The sequence below is a fragment of the Pundamilia nyererei genome, unplaced genomic scaffold, assembly GCF_000239375.1.
Source record: "Pundamilia nyererei isolate P.nyererei 1_Seehausen unplaced genomic scaffold, PunNye1.0 scaffold00001, whole genome shotgun sequence".
NCBI lineage: Eukaryota > Metazoa > Chordata > Actinopteri > Cichliformes > Cichlidae > Pundamilia > Pundamilia nyererei.
Window position 1 is genome coordinate 4,443,945 of NW_005187402.1, and position 13,708 is coordinate 4,457,652.

At 42.3% G+C, this 13,708-nt stretch overlaps 1 protein-coding gene across 3 annotated transcripts in view; it reads right to left on the reverse strand.

The window, feature by feature from the left end:
- Positions 1 to 12,505, reverse strand: part of gpc3 (glypican 3) — a 127,632-nt gene extending 115,127 nt beyond the window's left edge. The window contains exons 1-2 of one of the 3 annotated variants that reach the window (XM_005719480.2): positions 11,999 to 12,504; positions 1,564 to 1,725 (exon numbers count right to left, since the gene is read on the reverse strand). In XM_005719480.2, coding sequence (XP_005719537.1) covers positions 1,564 to 1,725; positions 11,999 to 12,155 — 319 coding nt within the window. In that variant the 5' untranslated portion in view covers positions 12,156 to 12,504. Of the gene's footprint in view, positions 1 to 1,563; positions 1,726 to 11,998 lie in introns of all 3 variants that reach the window. The other 2 variants (XM_005719481.2, XM_005719482.2) reach the window with 2 other exon arrangements.
- Between the last annotated feature and the right edge of the window lie 1,203 nt (positions 12,506 to 13,708).

Sequence of the window (13,708 nt, forward strand, 5' to 3'; positions counted from 1 at the left end):
ACTTGTGTTGCATCAGCCCTAATAGTTCCTTTGATGTTATCCAGCCACTTCTTTTGCTGTCCGCTTTTTCTTCCTCTCCCCTGGAGAGTGGTCTTTGTCAAACTTGTCATTCTTGAGACGTGGCCGTATTGAGATTTTAATTTCCCTTCTTTTTGACTGGTGACAGGAGTTCTTAACCGATGCCCAGGATCTTACAAACCAGAAGCAGTGTCTTTTCACTGCCTGTTCTTTCTCTCCCAGATCACCTGAAAGCATCCATGTAGAGCAGTGGTGTCAAACATATGGCCCAGGGGCCAGAATCAGCCAAGTGAAGAGTCCAATCTGGCCAGCTGGGCAGCTCCGGAAAATGTGAAGGAGTGCATAGATTTTTGCCTGTATTTTTGTAACTTTTACAGCTTATTCTATTCATAAAGAGGCATTGAAATTCATACTTCACCAGAGTAATTAAATAATAGCTAAACGATGACAAAAAAATTCAGTTTTTCTGCCATGTATATCAAAATGTCTGGGTTTGGGGGGTTTTGAGGGCGGTTAATAGGTCAGTGAGTTCACAGTAAAAACTTTATAATTACAGGATAATCTGGACAGTGAACTATCATAACCTTTTCTGTAATTTTACCCGTTTAACTTATAATTTCACTGGTCCAGTCCGGCTGAGAGGAATACTTGGATAGCAGTCGTATTTTAAGCTTTATTCTCAGAGTGAAGATCTTATCTGTACATATTGGCTTTAGCATGACAAATGTCATAGTTTGGACTATTTTGGACTACTGAACCATGCATACACTAGAAGCAGGAGGAAACACCTTTACCTACTGCAGGTTATAGCTTTGCATTTACTTTCCAAGAGTGTTTTTCTTTTCATCTAATTTTCGACAGGAAAACACAGAAGCATCGTACATTTTCTTTAACAGAATGATTCGGACACTGTAATAGTCTTTGCACACCTGAGTAGCACCTGCTACACCAGGTATTTCATTTCACTGTTCAGTCACTCACCTGCTTCCTGCACCTTCGACAAAATCTACGTCTTTTTTTCGCGTCACCGTTTCCCCGAGTTGTTATTTTGCATGCGACTGTTCGCTTGAGTTAGTCCTAGCAGCGCGCCTCCTCTGACCGCTCTCATCCAGGTTTCCAGGAAGGCTGCTGACTGTCGTGGGGGATTTTCTCTCTCTTTCCCTGTGAATAACAGTCATCGCCAACTGCAGTGCGCCAAATCTCAGGAGGCTGTCACTTTCTGGAGCAACATGTCTGGCACAGACAACCACACTACATCTAAAGTCACTTAAACAACGCGTCGCTGCCATTCCAACATTTAGTTGAACAGCAGCCTCCTGTCTGTATGCATTTTGCTACAGCTTTATTTATACGTGACTCACTGCCTGGAGGAGTGAGCTGCCGATGTGAAAAAAAAAATTGTAGCCAAGAAAGTGAACACTGTTGATTTATGTGTTTAAATGTGTGCATTTGTGACACTGGGTTGTTTTTTTGTTGTGCGTGCCAGATGAAATTATCTCGTCTTTCTTCGAGGCAGGTCTTGGATGAACTGTGCAGACTGCTTACCTTGGAATATCGCGGCGTTCTGGATGATGAGACGTTTGAGTTGTGCGCTGACAACCTGCAGACCAGACTCCATATTGCTGCGCGCCGCTACCTGATACCGCTCCTCCATCTTCTTGGAACAGCAGGTCGGGCCTTTGGTTTGGCAAACCTGCAGATCTGCACCTGGCAGGAAATCAGCAGGGACAGGATGGTAGTCTGGATGAACAGAGGGAAGTAGCTGCGAAGCCACTGTTGTTTAATTTTCAAGAAAAAAAAGACACACAAATAGATTCAGCAGCATTTTCCAAACGCAAAAACTAAGAAATATCTCCAGCAGAGTCCGCAGCCTTAATGAGCGTATGATTATTATGTAGAGGCTGTGTTATGTAGCCGGGCTCAAGTCAAAAATAAATTGCTGCTTAAAAATAAGTCATTTTGATCCACATTCGCGCAAAACACTAAAGCTGTGTAGTTCTCCTCAGAGATCAATTTGGTCAACAGAAACTTTTCCTCCACTCAAGGCTACACTTTTCACTCCGAGGATCAAAAAAAGTATGTTTTTTTTGTGTTTTTAGACTTAAGATGAGAGCCAGGAGCAGTGCATCATGCAGACAAATAAACCTAGGTTCCAGCATGCTTTCATTATGGATACACATAAAAAAAAAACAGCCACGAGTAAGATTGAAGGCAGTGAAACAACATTCGTTCACCTGGCTGTGGACACTAAAGGTTGTTTACACCTATGAGAAATAATTGGATTCCCCGAGCTCCTTTTTGAGCGACGCATTCAAGCCTGCGAAAGCAAAACTGGGGTGTCAGGGATGTTTCAGAGGGGCGATGTAGCCAGACACGACCTGATCAAAGAGCAAACACTTCGAAGAAATTAATTCAATTAATCCCACGCAGGAGGAAAGCAGGAAAGATAAACAAGAGCCTGCCGCCACTGTGAAACTCAGTAAACTTCGAGTCATGGTCATGCTAAAAGGAGTGTGAAATCTGTTTGTTTTTGTTTGTTTAGATAAAAAGAGTTCACATTAATAAAGAGGAAACAACACAATATCTGTGTCTTTAAATAAATGCTTTGCATCATATTTTCTGAGCTAAAGTTCAGTGTACCCACAGTGGATTTTAGCCTGAACAGTCAAGATGTGACACAAATACAGAAGATCGGGTTAATTTGGGGAGGGCTTAAAAAATATTGAAATAACTGTTTTGAAATTACAGACATTTTTATATGAATTACAGTGTTTTTAATTTTTTTAGTTCCACATTTTCAGAGCTTCAAAAGTAACTGGACAACGTGGCATCGTTTTAAATTTAAGGATTCTTTTTGATGCGTGCTATTTTCAGCTGTCACAAGTGGTCTCCACACCGGGTGGCCTTCCTGATTCACCCCCAAAGTAGATTTGTGTCTCCACCTGCAACCGGCAATCTTTTGCTTGCCAGTAAAATGTGTTAACCACCACACTGTGGAGCCAACATAAGGAGCAAATATAAGGACTGTTTTTAGTGCTTGGATGAAAATCCGGTGCAGTCAGTGACAGCCTGGAGTGTAGAACCCATAAACATCACCAAATGCTCTGCCAGACCTTTACTGTCTTTCAGTTGCTGTTTGTCTGTGAGTCTTTCTGCCTATCTTTTGCATTTAATAACTGAAAAGCTGCTCTGTTGCATTTGCAGGATGCTTTGGGTCGTTATCCATTTGAACTGTGAAGCACTGGTTGATCAGTTTTGCAGCATTTGGCTGAATCTGATTGGAGACTACGGCCCTGCATGCGCTACGATTCATCCTGATACGTCATATCAGCAGTATCATAATCAATAAACACTAGTGACCTTGCTTCCACTGGCACCCATACACACTCATGCAATAACACTGCCTCCACCGTGTTTGTCAGATGATGTGTTGTGTTTCAGATCATGAGCCTGTCAGTCTCCATACTTTTCTCTTCCCTTCATTGTGCTACAATTTAATCTTGGTTTCACCTGTTCAAAGATGTTTTTCCAGGACTGTGCAGACTCTTTTAAATGTTTTCTGATAAAATCTAATCTGGCTTTCATGTTCTTGAATGTAATCGGTGGTTTGCACCTTGTTGTAAATCCTCTGCATTTTGAGTCGTCTAATAATTTGCTCCATTCTTGATTGCAAACTTTGAGAATAGTTAACCCACCTCCTTGAGAGGGTTCTTCAGTTGGTTAGATGTTGTGAAGCTGTTCATCATAGAAATAATTCTGTGATCATTCACCTTTTTCACTTCACGTTTGATGTTGCTGAGCTGGGTGGTGAATTCCTTCTTTTAAAGCACCAGATTTTTGACTTGGACATGTTTTTGCCATCTCTCTTGTTTCTATTGATCTTTCGTCCAAATGATGGCCTCTCGACAGCGGTCATATGCAAGTTCAGCACTGGAAGTGTATCTGTTTTAGGGCTGCCACAAACGATTATTTTGATAGTCGACTAGTCACCGATTATTTATGCGATTAGTCGACTAATCAGATCATCATCGTAAAACTACAGCTTATTGCACCAGCAGCATCTGCTCTTATATAACTATCATTAGCTTACAGCTTTAAGCTTTTAAGGTGCTAACTAAAAATAAAGACAAGATGATAGTTTATTAAATTGTAATGAAATTTGCAGATTGTTTCGGTAAAGTTTAATAAACTCCTTGCTATATAAAATATAACAGGACACCGGAGTATATTCTCCAGCATCTCACACTTCTGATAATCAGCTGTCTGCTTGACGTTTATTCAGCTGTGTAAAAACTATAACTTTAATCTCAGCCAAACCGATTTACTCAGGAACAAATAAAATACTAAAAAAATAAATAAATAAAAAAAGCCAAAAAACAACATGTTTAATTTATCTAAGTGACTCATATATATTTAACCTGAGTCGCGAAAGACGGCGGTGGGTTTGAAAACAATTTGCCGGGAGTCCGGTGTTCTCAAGGCGCTAGTGACCTAGCCCCCGGCTAGCTATCGAGCTAGTGGGTAACAGACATCTCCGAAAACGTCGGAGCGCTTTTGAAAATATGTGGTGTCTTGATAAACTGAGCAGATATTTGAGGTTTACACAGCTACATTCTCGCCTGAAAATATGTTAAACGTTTATTTTGTGACCCAGAAAGAATAATAAGAGTAATATTAGAACTAACTAGCTACCGCCATTGTTGGAAACTAAGCTGGGCCGCGCTATGAATTCTGGGACACAGCTGCTTCTTCTTCTTCGGGGTTTAACGGCAGCTGGCATCCTTGTACATGCTGTGCTGCCATCTTCTGTTTCAGTCCGTTATTACACTCTTAAATCCTGCTATTATTCCTGCGTCTTTTGCGATCTTACAAAGCTTCAAACGACACGTCGACGATTTTGATAGTCGACGTAATCGTGACTAGTCGACAAATCGTGGCAGCCCTAATCTGTTTATCTTGTCATAAAATAATGAAGGAAAGGGCTTCATCAGGCCATGAAACTCCCTGTCAGTCAATTTTCTGATTACTTTTTTTTTTGCAAATACTTAAAGAACATTACATAGTAATCAAAAAAGTAAGAACAAGACCAAAACAACAACATAAAAAATTATAAAGACAAAAAGAGGCAGTGGAGGAGTTCGAGTGACTAGGAGATTAGTTCGGCCGCAGAAACCCCATTTCAAGTTAGAATTTGATCATAAAATGAAATAAAATTTAAGATTCCTATGTGAAACCAAAACCTTCATGTTGAAAATTTGTAGAGATCAGAACGTTTGTCCACATAAAGGACAGTAATATCGGTTTCCGCCAATTTTCTAAAAACTTTTGAGCCTCTGAAAATCGGAGAGTGTGTATAAAAACAGGCTTTAATTCCTAATTAAAGCTGAAACTAACTGACTGGTTTAAAATCCCCTGTTGTGGTGTAGAGAGGCAACATTGCAAAATTACAAATCTGCATAATTGTCCAAATACTTACAAAGTTTAAAGATTTCCACCTTATCTCTGCTTGAAAATGATGGACAGTCAGACATAAGTAGGACACAACCATCCAGTGTTTAGATACAAAGAGCAGCTCCAGTGAAAACCCCTTTCCCCGGTGCTTCCCCCTCTCAGCCTCTCTGTCCCACATGGCTGCTGAGAGCTCAGTGGAGGCTGCAGTGGTAACGTGCCAAAGCCTCGTTGAGGAGTTGTCTCCAGGATCTGCCTCCCTGAGAGGCATCGGTGACAAGGGCCTGATTGATGCCACGGTAAACAAATGTCAGGGGAGCCTGCCAGCTTTGGCTGCCGCTGCTTTGGGTGCGAGGATATAAGGAGGCGGAAGCAGTGAGATTAATTTGGAGGAAGGGGGGGCTGCTAGGATTGCGAATCAGAAAAGTCTTGATAGCTGGCGTGTCAAAAGACGGAGGAAAGGCTTTTGTGGAGGCAGAGGGTTTATCTTAATAACAAAAGTGAGTGTCTCTATTGGATCGGGGCTCTTTCTCTGTGAGATCTTCAAAAGAATAGATCTTCAGTAGCGGGCTCGGGCTGCAACAATGCAGACACAGACACGGTGCACATTAAACTACCGGGAGATGCAACAGAGCGACAGTCTTGATAATTAAGAATCGCTGCAGAATTAAACAGAGAACAGCTTCTGCTAACTCCCAGCTCACCCCTGACTCCCATCAGGGTTTAGGGTGTACAGTCTAATGAGCAAAAGAGGCAATAAAGCTGTCACCCAGCACCTTTTTGTGTGCATACTGACAGGCTTAATATCTTAAATCAATGCGGACAAAAGACTCCTGACGGATAAGATCAAGTTAATTTCAGACTGCAGGGGCAAAATTATTAAGCTGTCAATAGCGCCGTAGGTGAGGCGAGCGCGGCCTGAGCGGAGAAGAGACGGGGATTTAGCAATTATCTCCGGCGAAACAGGCAGATTCATCTGCACCGTTTGTCGTTTTGCAGATGATAAATGTGTTTCATTACACGAGTTCCACAGCACTGAGGGAATAAGCGAAGGATTCGGGAGGGAGATGATTCCCCCGTAGAGTTTCAGAAATAACAAAATCGTACCGTCTAAATAAAGCTTTCTTTCTGACTGACACATCACTGGGGAACGAGCTTCCTCCTGCTCCCCTTTGCTTTAGGCTCCATCCCTGTTTCTCGCCCCTCTGCTTTCTTATTTTTCCTCTTTTACTCCTTTTCATCTGCGCGCACTTTTGTTCGTTTTCCTTCACCTACCTTGAGCTTAATAGCTCCTGGGCACTGTGAGCAACTTTAAAATCAGCCTGTTATTGGTTAATTGGTCAATTTTGGGCGTCCTTATGGCCAATTCTCTCCTGCAAAATGAAGAAAGACAAGGTAGCAATTTACATGTAAATTTCCCCAGCATGCAACCTCGGTCCAAGGTGGCGCCTTTAAATTACTGCGTGCTTTCAATCAATACTGTGAAAGGAGGCCGGGTAATTCGACGTGCAGGACAGCTGCTGTTTTTATGAGTGTCTCTGAATGCCTTTTATAAACACATTGATCGCCCTTCAGATTGTCACAGCCTCATCTAACCATCCTCGCTGCTCTACCCCTCACAGAAAGTTTCCTTTGAAAGGCCACTGCTGGAAACGATGGCCCTGTCCTCACACTAACACACACAAACACTGGAGGAGTCCTCACATCTTTAACAAGCCCGGGAAATCAGAGTCAGGGGAACAGATACAGTGCAGTATGTGTCTAAGTTTCTCGGCACCAATTAGAAAGCTATCACTATGCAAGCTTAATGATGGCGACCATGGGGGAAAAAACAAGTTGTACTAAAATATAGAATATGCTAAAAGCCGTTCATTATGAGCATAAATTATACAACAGCTAGTTTCGAGTGGAAGCGCGTGGGAATCCGTGGCTACCTCTCCGAGGCAAAATAAGCCAGTGTCACTTTTTAAAGATAGAGCCATTTACAACCAACCTAGTGATAATATCATTAACTACTGGGGATTAAAGTGGCTTTAAGTATTTTTAGAGCTGCTCCACTTTAAACCATTTGATGAAGCAATCTTTTGAAAGCTGGAAGCAGGAATGTGAAAGTGCCCAACATTGTTCTCTGCTTTTTCCTTTTTGTTTTGCACATAACAATGAGGCAGTAAACAAAAGGCTCCTGTCTTTAAAGTGGGACCGTTCAAAAAGGAAGAACTGAATAAAACCAAGTATGAATCGGTGTTTAACCAGCTGGAAAGGCTTCTCGCTTCAAATCAGACTCATCCACCTATTAGTCATTCGCTGTCATTTCTAAAACAGGGGCATTTGGGACCTTTTTGCATGGCATCCTGCTGAGAACTATAAAGCAACACAAAGCTATAATTGTTTTAGCTCACAGCAAAAGGAGGAGGAGGAAAAAAATCCTTTGCAGGACCTCTTTGCAGGATTTTCTGCTGAAACTAGTTGGATCTCAGCCTCCAGCACACAAGTGTTACTCTTATATTTCGTGAGTATCTGATGCTGCTCTCATGAATCAGGTCCCACCGCCACTGTCGGAGATCCAAAAGGTCTTCCCATCATCAAGCCAGCTCCGTCACTAGTGGAGCCGCTTTCTCGCTCATGTCCCGGGGTGAGTGTTCAGCGCTGCCTGTGCGCCTCGCCTCACACATATGTGATGACACGATGGAGTGAACCGACACCCAGCCTCCATTTCACCTTCAGCCAATCCAACCACCCACAGCAACAGCCACAACAAAGACACGAGTGGTACTACTCCTACAGATGTGCCAAGCTTTGATTTTTTCCCCTCTATATGCCTGCTGTAATCTTCCTCTGCACTCACTTCTTTTGAATCACACTTTTGGAAAGAAAAACTTTAGTCTTTTGGTGCTTTTTTTGCCCCCTCCGGCACCACATGCAGCATTATTAGAAATTCTGCTCTGCCTTCCTGCGGACATGTTTCTGAATCAGCCACCTCCCCTACACTATACTCAATATCGATACAGTCCACTTCACATTTCACCCATACACACACACACACACACACACACACACACACACACACGCACGCACGCATGCAGAAAGTTATACTTCCCTCAGTCGGATCACAACTAGCCACCCTCAACAAGTAATTTCATCAATCTTTCATTTACTGTGCGCCTCATCGGAGAACTCGTGTTATATCAGCCTGCATGACAAGCAGCTGTAGCTGTGACTCCAACTTATTCAGCATGAATTAATGGTGAGTATATATTATAGATGAGACATGACCAAAAATGAATAAAAAATAGGTCAAAAATGTACTAAATGTGTGAAAAGTGACTGCCGATTTCATGTCCTCCCCAAAAATAATACTAATAATAATAAAGTCAGCTCATTAGGACAAAAGTGGAAGATTTGAGAGTTATGGAAATTCCACCAAAAGCTCGAGCATGCCCAATAAGCCGCTCATTCTGAAATCTTTACAGAGTGCTTAAAATCTGTTAAGGACCAGCGCTGGTCACTGCACATAAAGCATTGTGGGGCCATTCAGCGTCACTACCGCGAGCCCAAAATCAAATCCCATCCGTCCCAGTATCTGTGATACAGCGGGACTGCAGATATTTCAGGACATCTGGGATTTTTAATTTCCTATATTACTTCAGTTTCTTTTCATAAGACATGAAGTGAACGTGAGAGACACCTATCACCATACAGGTACAGTTACATAATTCTTCATTAGTCATAAGTAAATGGTAAATGGCCTGTATTTATATAGCGCTTTACTAGTCCCTAAGGACCCCAAAGCGCTTTACACTACATTCAGTCATCCACCCATTCACACACACATTCACTCACTGGTGATGACAAGCTCATTGTAGCCACAGCCACCCTGGGGCGCACTCACAGAGGCCTACTCTTTAATACAAATGCTGTAAAAACTGATTAAATGATGTACGGCAACGTGCTCAGTCAGTGTTAAAGAACTGAAGAAGTAAGTGACAAAGACTTGAAGCATGGTCGTTTCCAACCTGTCTACAGCAGTGACTCATGGGTGTTTATGAGGAAATCATTAATTCAGCAGCTTTGTGATGGTTCTATTAGTTATTTTCCACTCTGACTTTGACTGGTGTGTTTTCCTGAAAACTGAGAATGGTATTTAGAGTTTGATTAGCAATGGGCCAAGCGGTTAACAGCGATAAATCACAAACATTTATCTGCAGGGCCGGTGCTTAAATGTTGAAGACAGAATGAAGACAGAATAAAGTGCTGCAAGTGTAATGCTGTGTTACAGTCTTTGCATCAGTACAGTGATGTTTTACAGTTGTTGTTGTTGTAGTTTACAGTAGCTGTCAAAATAACAGTTTCATGCTGGTAAATCTAGCTTGAGGGATGTACTATAGATACTTTATTGGGAGCTGTGTTACAGTACACTCTTATTTTTCTAACGTTTAAATCTAAATGTTGGAGAAAGAACTCTAACTGGGTATATTAACCCTGGAGTTTGTCTGATATTTGCTTTGCTGAAAGTGATTGATTTCTTTTTTTTTTTTTTATCTCTTGCTGTTTTGCATTGAAACAATATAATGCAGAACGCATTCAGAAAATTCAGCTTGCACAGTTGATTAACGGGAGAAAATACTTAAAGTGATATTGTTTTGCTGAGAAGGGGGTATTTATAGAGTATTATTGAATATTTAGGACCTAATGCACAGTATATTTTTCCATTTGCCAAAATGCTCAAGGCCAAATAAAACTTCTAGATGTTTCCTCCATGCACAAGGTATTTTTAACAAATTGCCAGGAGCATCAGTTGTGTGTAGCATCACTGAGGGTACTGTTAACCTCTATCATAGATACAGAGGAGACAAACATTTCTTGTATTTACATATTTTTTATATCCCACATAACATTTAGTCAATCAGCAGACTTCAGGGAGCCAAAGCAGAACATTGGGTTTAACACGCTTGTGAACACCTTTTCTACAGAACTGTATAAGCCATAAACCAAGCAATTAATCTGCAACAGACCTGCAGCGAGGATGAGTAAACCAAACCATGCTGGCCGTGATGGATTGTTCTATGGCTGATTGGTGAATTGATTCCAGTGAAAGTAATGGTTATGAACTGTTAGTGTCCAGCTCAGACTGATTCCTTAGAGATGGTGCACAGACAGCTGGTCTGCCTAGCCTCAGATTTGGGAAGGCTAAATATTTCTCATTGCCTGCCAAGAGAAATATTTAGCTTCCCCTTTGGCTGGCAGATAAAACGCCTGATGGCCTAGGTGCAAGGTGTGTGATTAAACATGGATGCTTGGAGAAATGTAGGGCTCAGCGGTTAGGGCTGCATGCACCTTACACGATGGGAGATTAATATGTGGCAGAAGGAGCATGACAAAATATGCTTCAAAGTGCATCGCGCTCTCTCTCTCCTGCTGTTTGATTTGAAGTATTTTGCGATTCGCCACACTCTTTCATGTTTACAGAACATTTAGTGTTATTCAAAAAGAAAAAGAAAAAAAAACACCCCTCTTTGAATCAGGTGGGAGTATTGCATGCTGCGAACGGAGAGAAAGCAGATAACCTGGAGCACTTCCCTGTGCTGACATGACACTAAAACACCTAATTAACATTTGCGGCTGGCTGTGATGCAGACACATGAGAGGCTTTTACCATTTCCATAGTGAATCAGAATGCACGCAACAGGCTCCAGTGCACCAACATGCTGCATTCTGCAAAAGAGGACAAAAATATGGACTTCTGTCCACAAAGACCCGAATCATTTCACCATTAACCTTTTCTGTTTTTTGCCAACTCACTTCTCCAGATCTATTCCTTCTTCATTAGAGAAGATAGAAGTCAGTGACAGTTGAGCTCCATGGAACAAAAACAATAAAGATGAGTTTGGATCATTGCATCATTTACAAAATAACTTCCAGTTTGCTTGCAGCTCAGATCACACACATAATTGATATTTGCTGACAATGTAACAGGAGTGGCTGTGTACATTTTGACTATTAATCCTCTTTCATTCCCTCAGCTTTTACCCCATCGTCATGTATTTAAACAAGCACCAAAGTTAGGATATTGACAGCCTCCTTAAAACACTAACTCAAATCTTGCAATGTTTCAGCACTAACAGAATCAAAGTGAGGTGCAAGGCAAGGTTACTCCATGTTCAGATCAATACAAGAACAAATTTTACAAGTTTCAGTTTCGTATTTGTAACAGGATATTCCGCTTAATGCGGCCAGATTTTATTTTCTTTTTAAAAAAATAATAATAATAATAATTCTCAGCAGGTTAGTAAACGTTCAGCCAGAGGGATGGAGAGTGTGTGGGTTGGCTCTCACTGAAAAGGTCAGCATTTAAAACAAAACACAGAAGCGCTATAGCGGTACTATCCGCTAGGAAAAAATATATATTTACAAATCTATATCTGACTTAATGCGTTGGTGCCGATTGTTAGAAACGTGCTCTATCCCACAACATTATCAGGAGTACGTAAAACATTAACGTCCCGTATCTACGAGCTTTATTAATGACAGTTACCTGACACTGGGGTTTCGGGGACCCACTTGGAGCCCGGGTGCAGAGACTGAAATACTGTGCGCACCTCCTGGCAGTTTGGCACGTGTCCGCCGGGAAGGGAGAACAGCTGGAGGAAGGCGCACAGAAAGAGCGCACTGTGGACCGGTGAGGAAGCCATAGCTGACGGGCAGCAGCACTCAACCAAAGCGGACAGAGAAGAAGCAGCAGCGGTAAAGTTCAGCGCGCTAAAAGTTACAGAAGGAGCCAGCGTTTGCGCTGATGAGGTGAAGCTGCAGCTCCCGGCTCGGCTCGGATCAGCATCCTTCCGCTTTCCTCTTCTCCTCCTCTCAGAGTCCGTGCACCCTGCAAAGCTGCTCTCTCGGGCTTCTTGGAGCTACACGGATGCCGAGAACTTATGACTCCCTGTTCATTTGCAGCAGCGAGCGTCATCTCTCCGCACAGATGGATGAACGCCCCCCACTGATTCCATGTGCGCGCTCCTTAAAAAGCGCGCGCCACGGCGTGAAGCTAGCTGCGCTTACAGAGAGCTCCACGGCGCTGACACAGTGGCCCTGTGTGGGCGCTCGAGTGGAAATATGAGGGGCTTAATGCGCTGCACGAGCCGCTTTAGATTAACCGTACGGGATTTAACTGGGGCGCATCACTCGTGCGTTTCACTATACATTTAAACCCGTGTTTACCAGGAGCTGCACACAAAACACCAAAGACATGTATGAGCGGCAGTTTATTTTTCATTCACATGGAGATTGTTCATACAGACAGCTGGTTGTGCACGAAGCACAAAACTCACTGTTACATTATACAGTATTCATGTCAGTTTAAAACGAGTCTTACTTTCACTCAGATCTACAAGCATTAAAGTTGAGATGGTGCCATCTAGTGTTCAGTGTGGATGTCAACAGCAAAAACGTTGCCCAACAGACAAGGACAAGATATTAAACTCCGCAGACTGAACAGTTCATCAAGTCAGAAAAGTTGTTTTGGGAGTTTAATTTCTCATCTATTCACAATGTTAAGTGTTGAAATTTAAATCATCCATCTTAAAAACAGCAAGTGTCACAACACCAGAATCACAGCAGAAGTAGAAACAGCAGCAGCTCATCTCGTGCCTGCTGTGAAAGGCTTTCAGTCTTTCAAGTGTTGCTCAGGACAGACAAAACACACGCGTGTCGCATTTCTGAGAAACAGAGAGCTTTGCATGGATTTGCACAGCAGAGTCTTTCAGAAGCTGAGAACAAACCATCAAAACTCACTGTAAGCCCAGCTGAGTTTAAGTGCTATGAACAGGCGGAAAGGTGACCAGCAATACCCCAAGTGCACAAACTGCAGTAGATGAACGTTTACTACCTGCACTGTGAGCACTTTGGAACTGTCGGGACAACAGTGTGTTCATCTCAAGGAATGAAAAGTCATGAGGGAAGATGTCAGAGGAAAGACCTGTAAAGAAGCACATGTGACAGACACCGACTGCTTTTACTGTCACACTTATACAAGATGATTTTTTTTTTTAATGGCCAGCAACCATTGCTTCTATGTTCCAGTGGCATGTGTTATATTTTTCGATTTTAAAAATACAAATTGATGGGTGGGCCGTGGGGGGACAACTCCCTGGGCAACTTTAAAGCATCCATTTATCAATCTAGATATTTGTCTAGATTGTCTCCCCCAGGGACGTGCAGAGAGGTTTAAAGGGGCGGGTGCTCAAAGTTA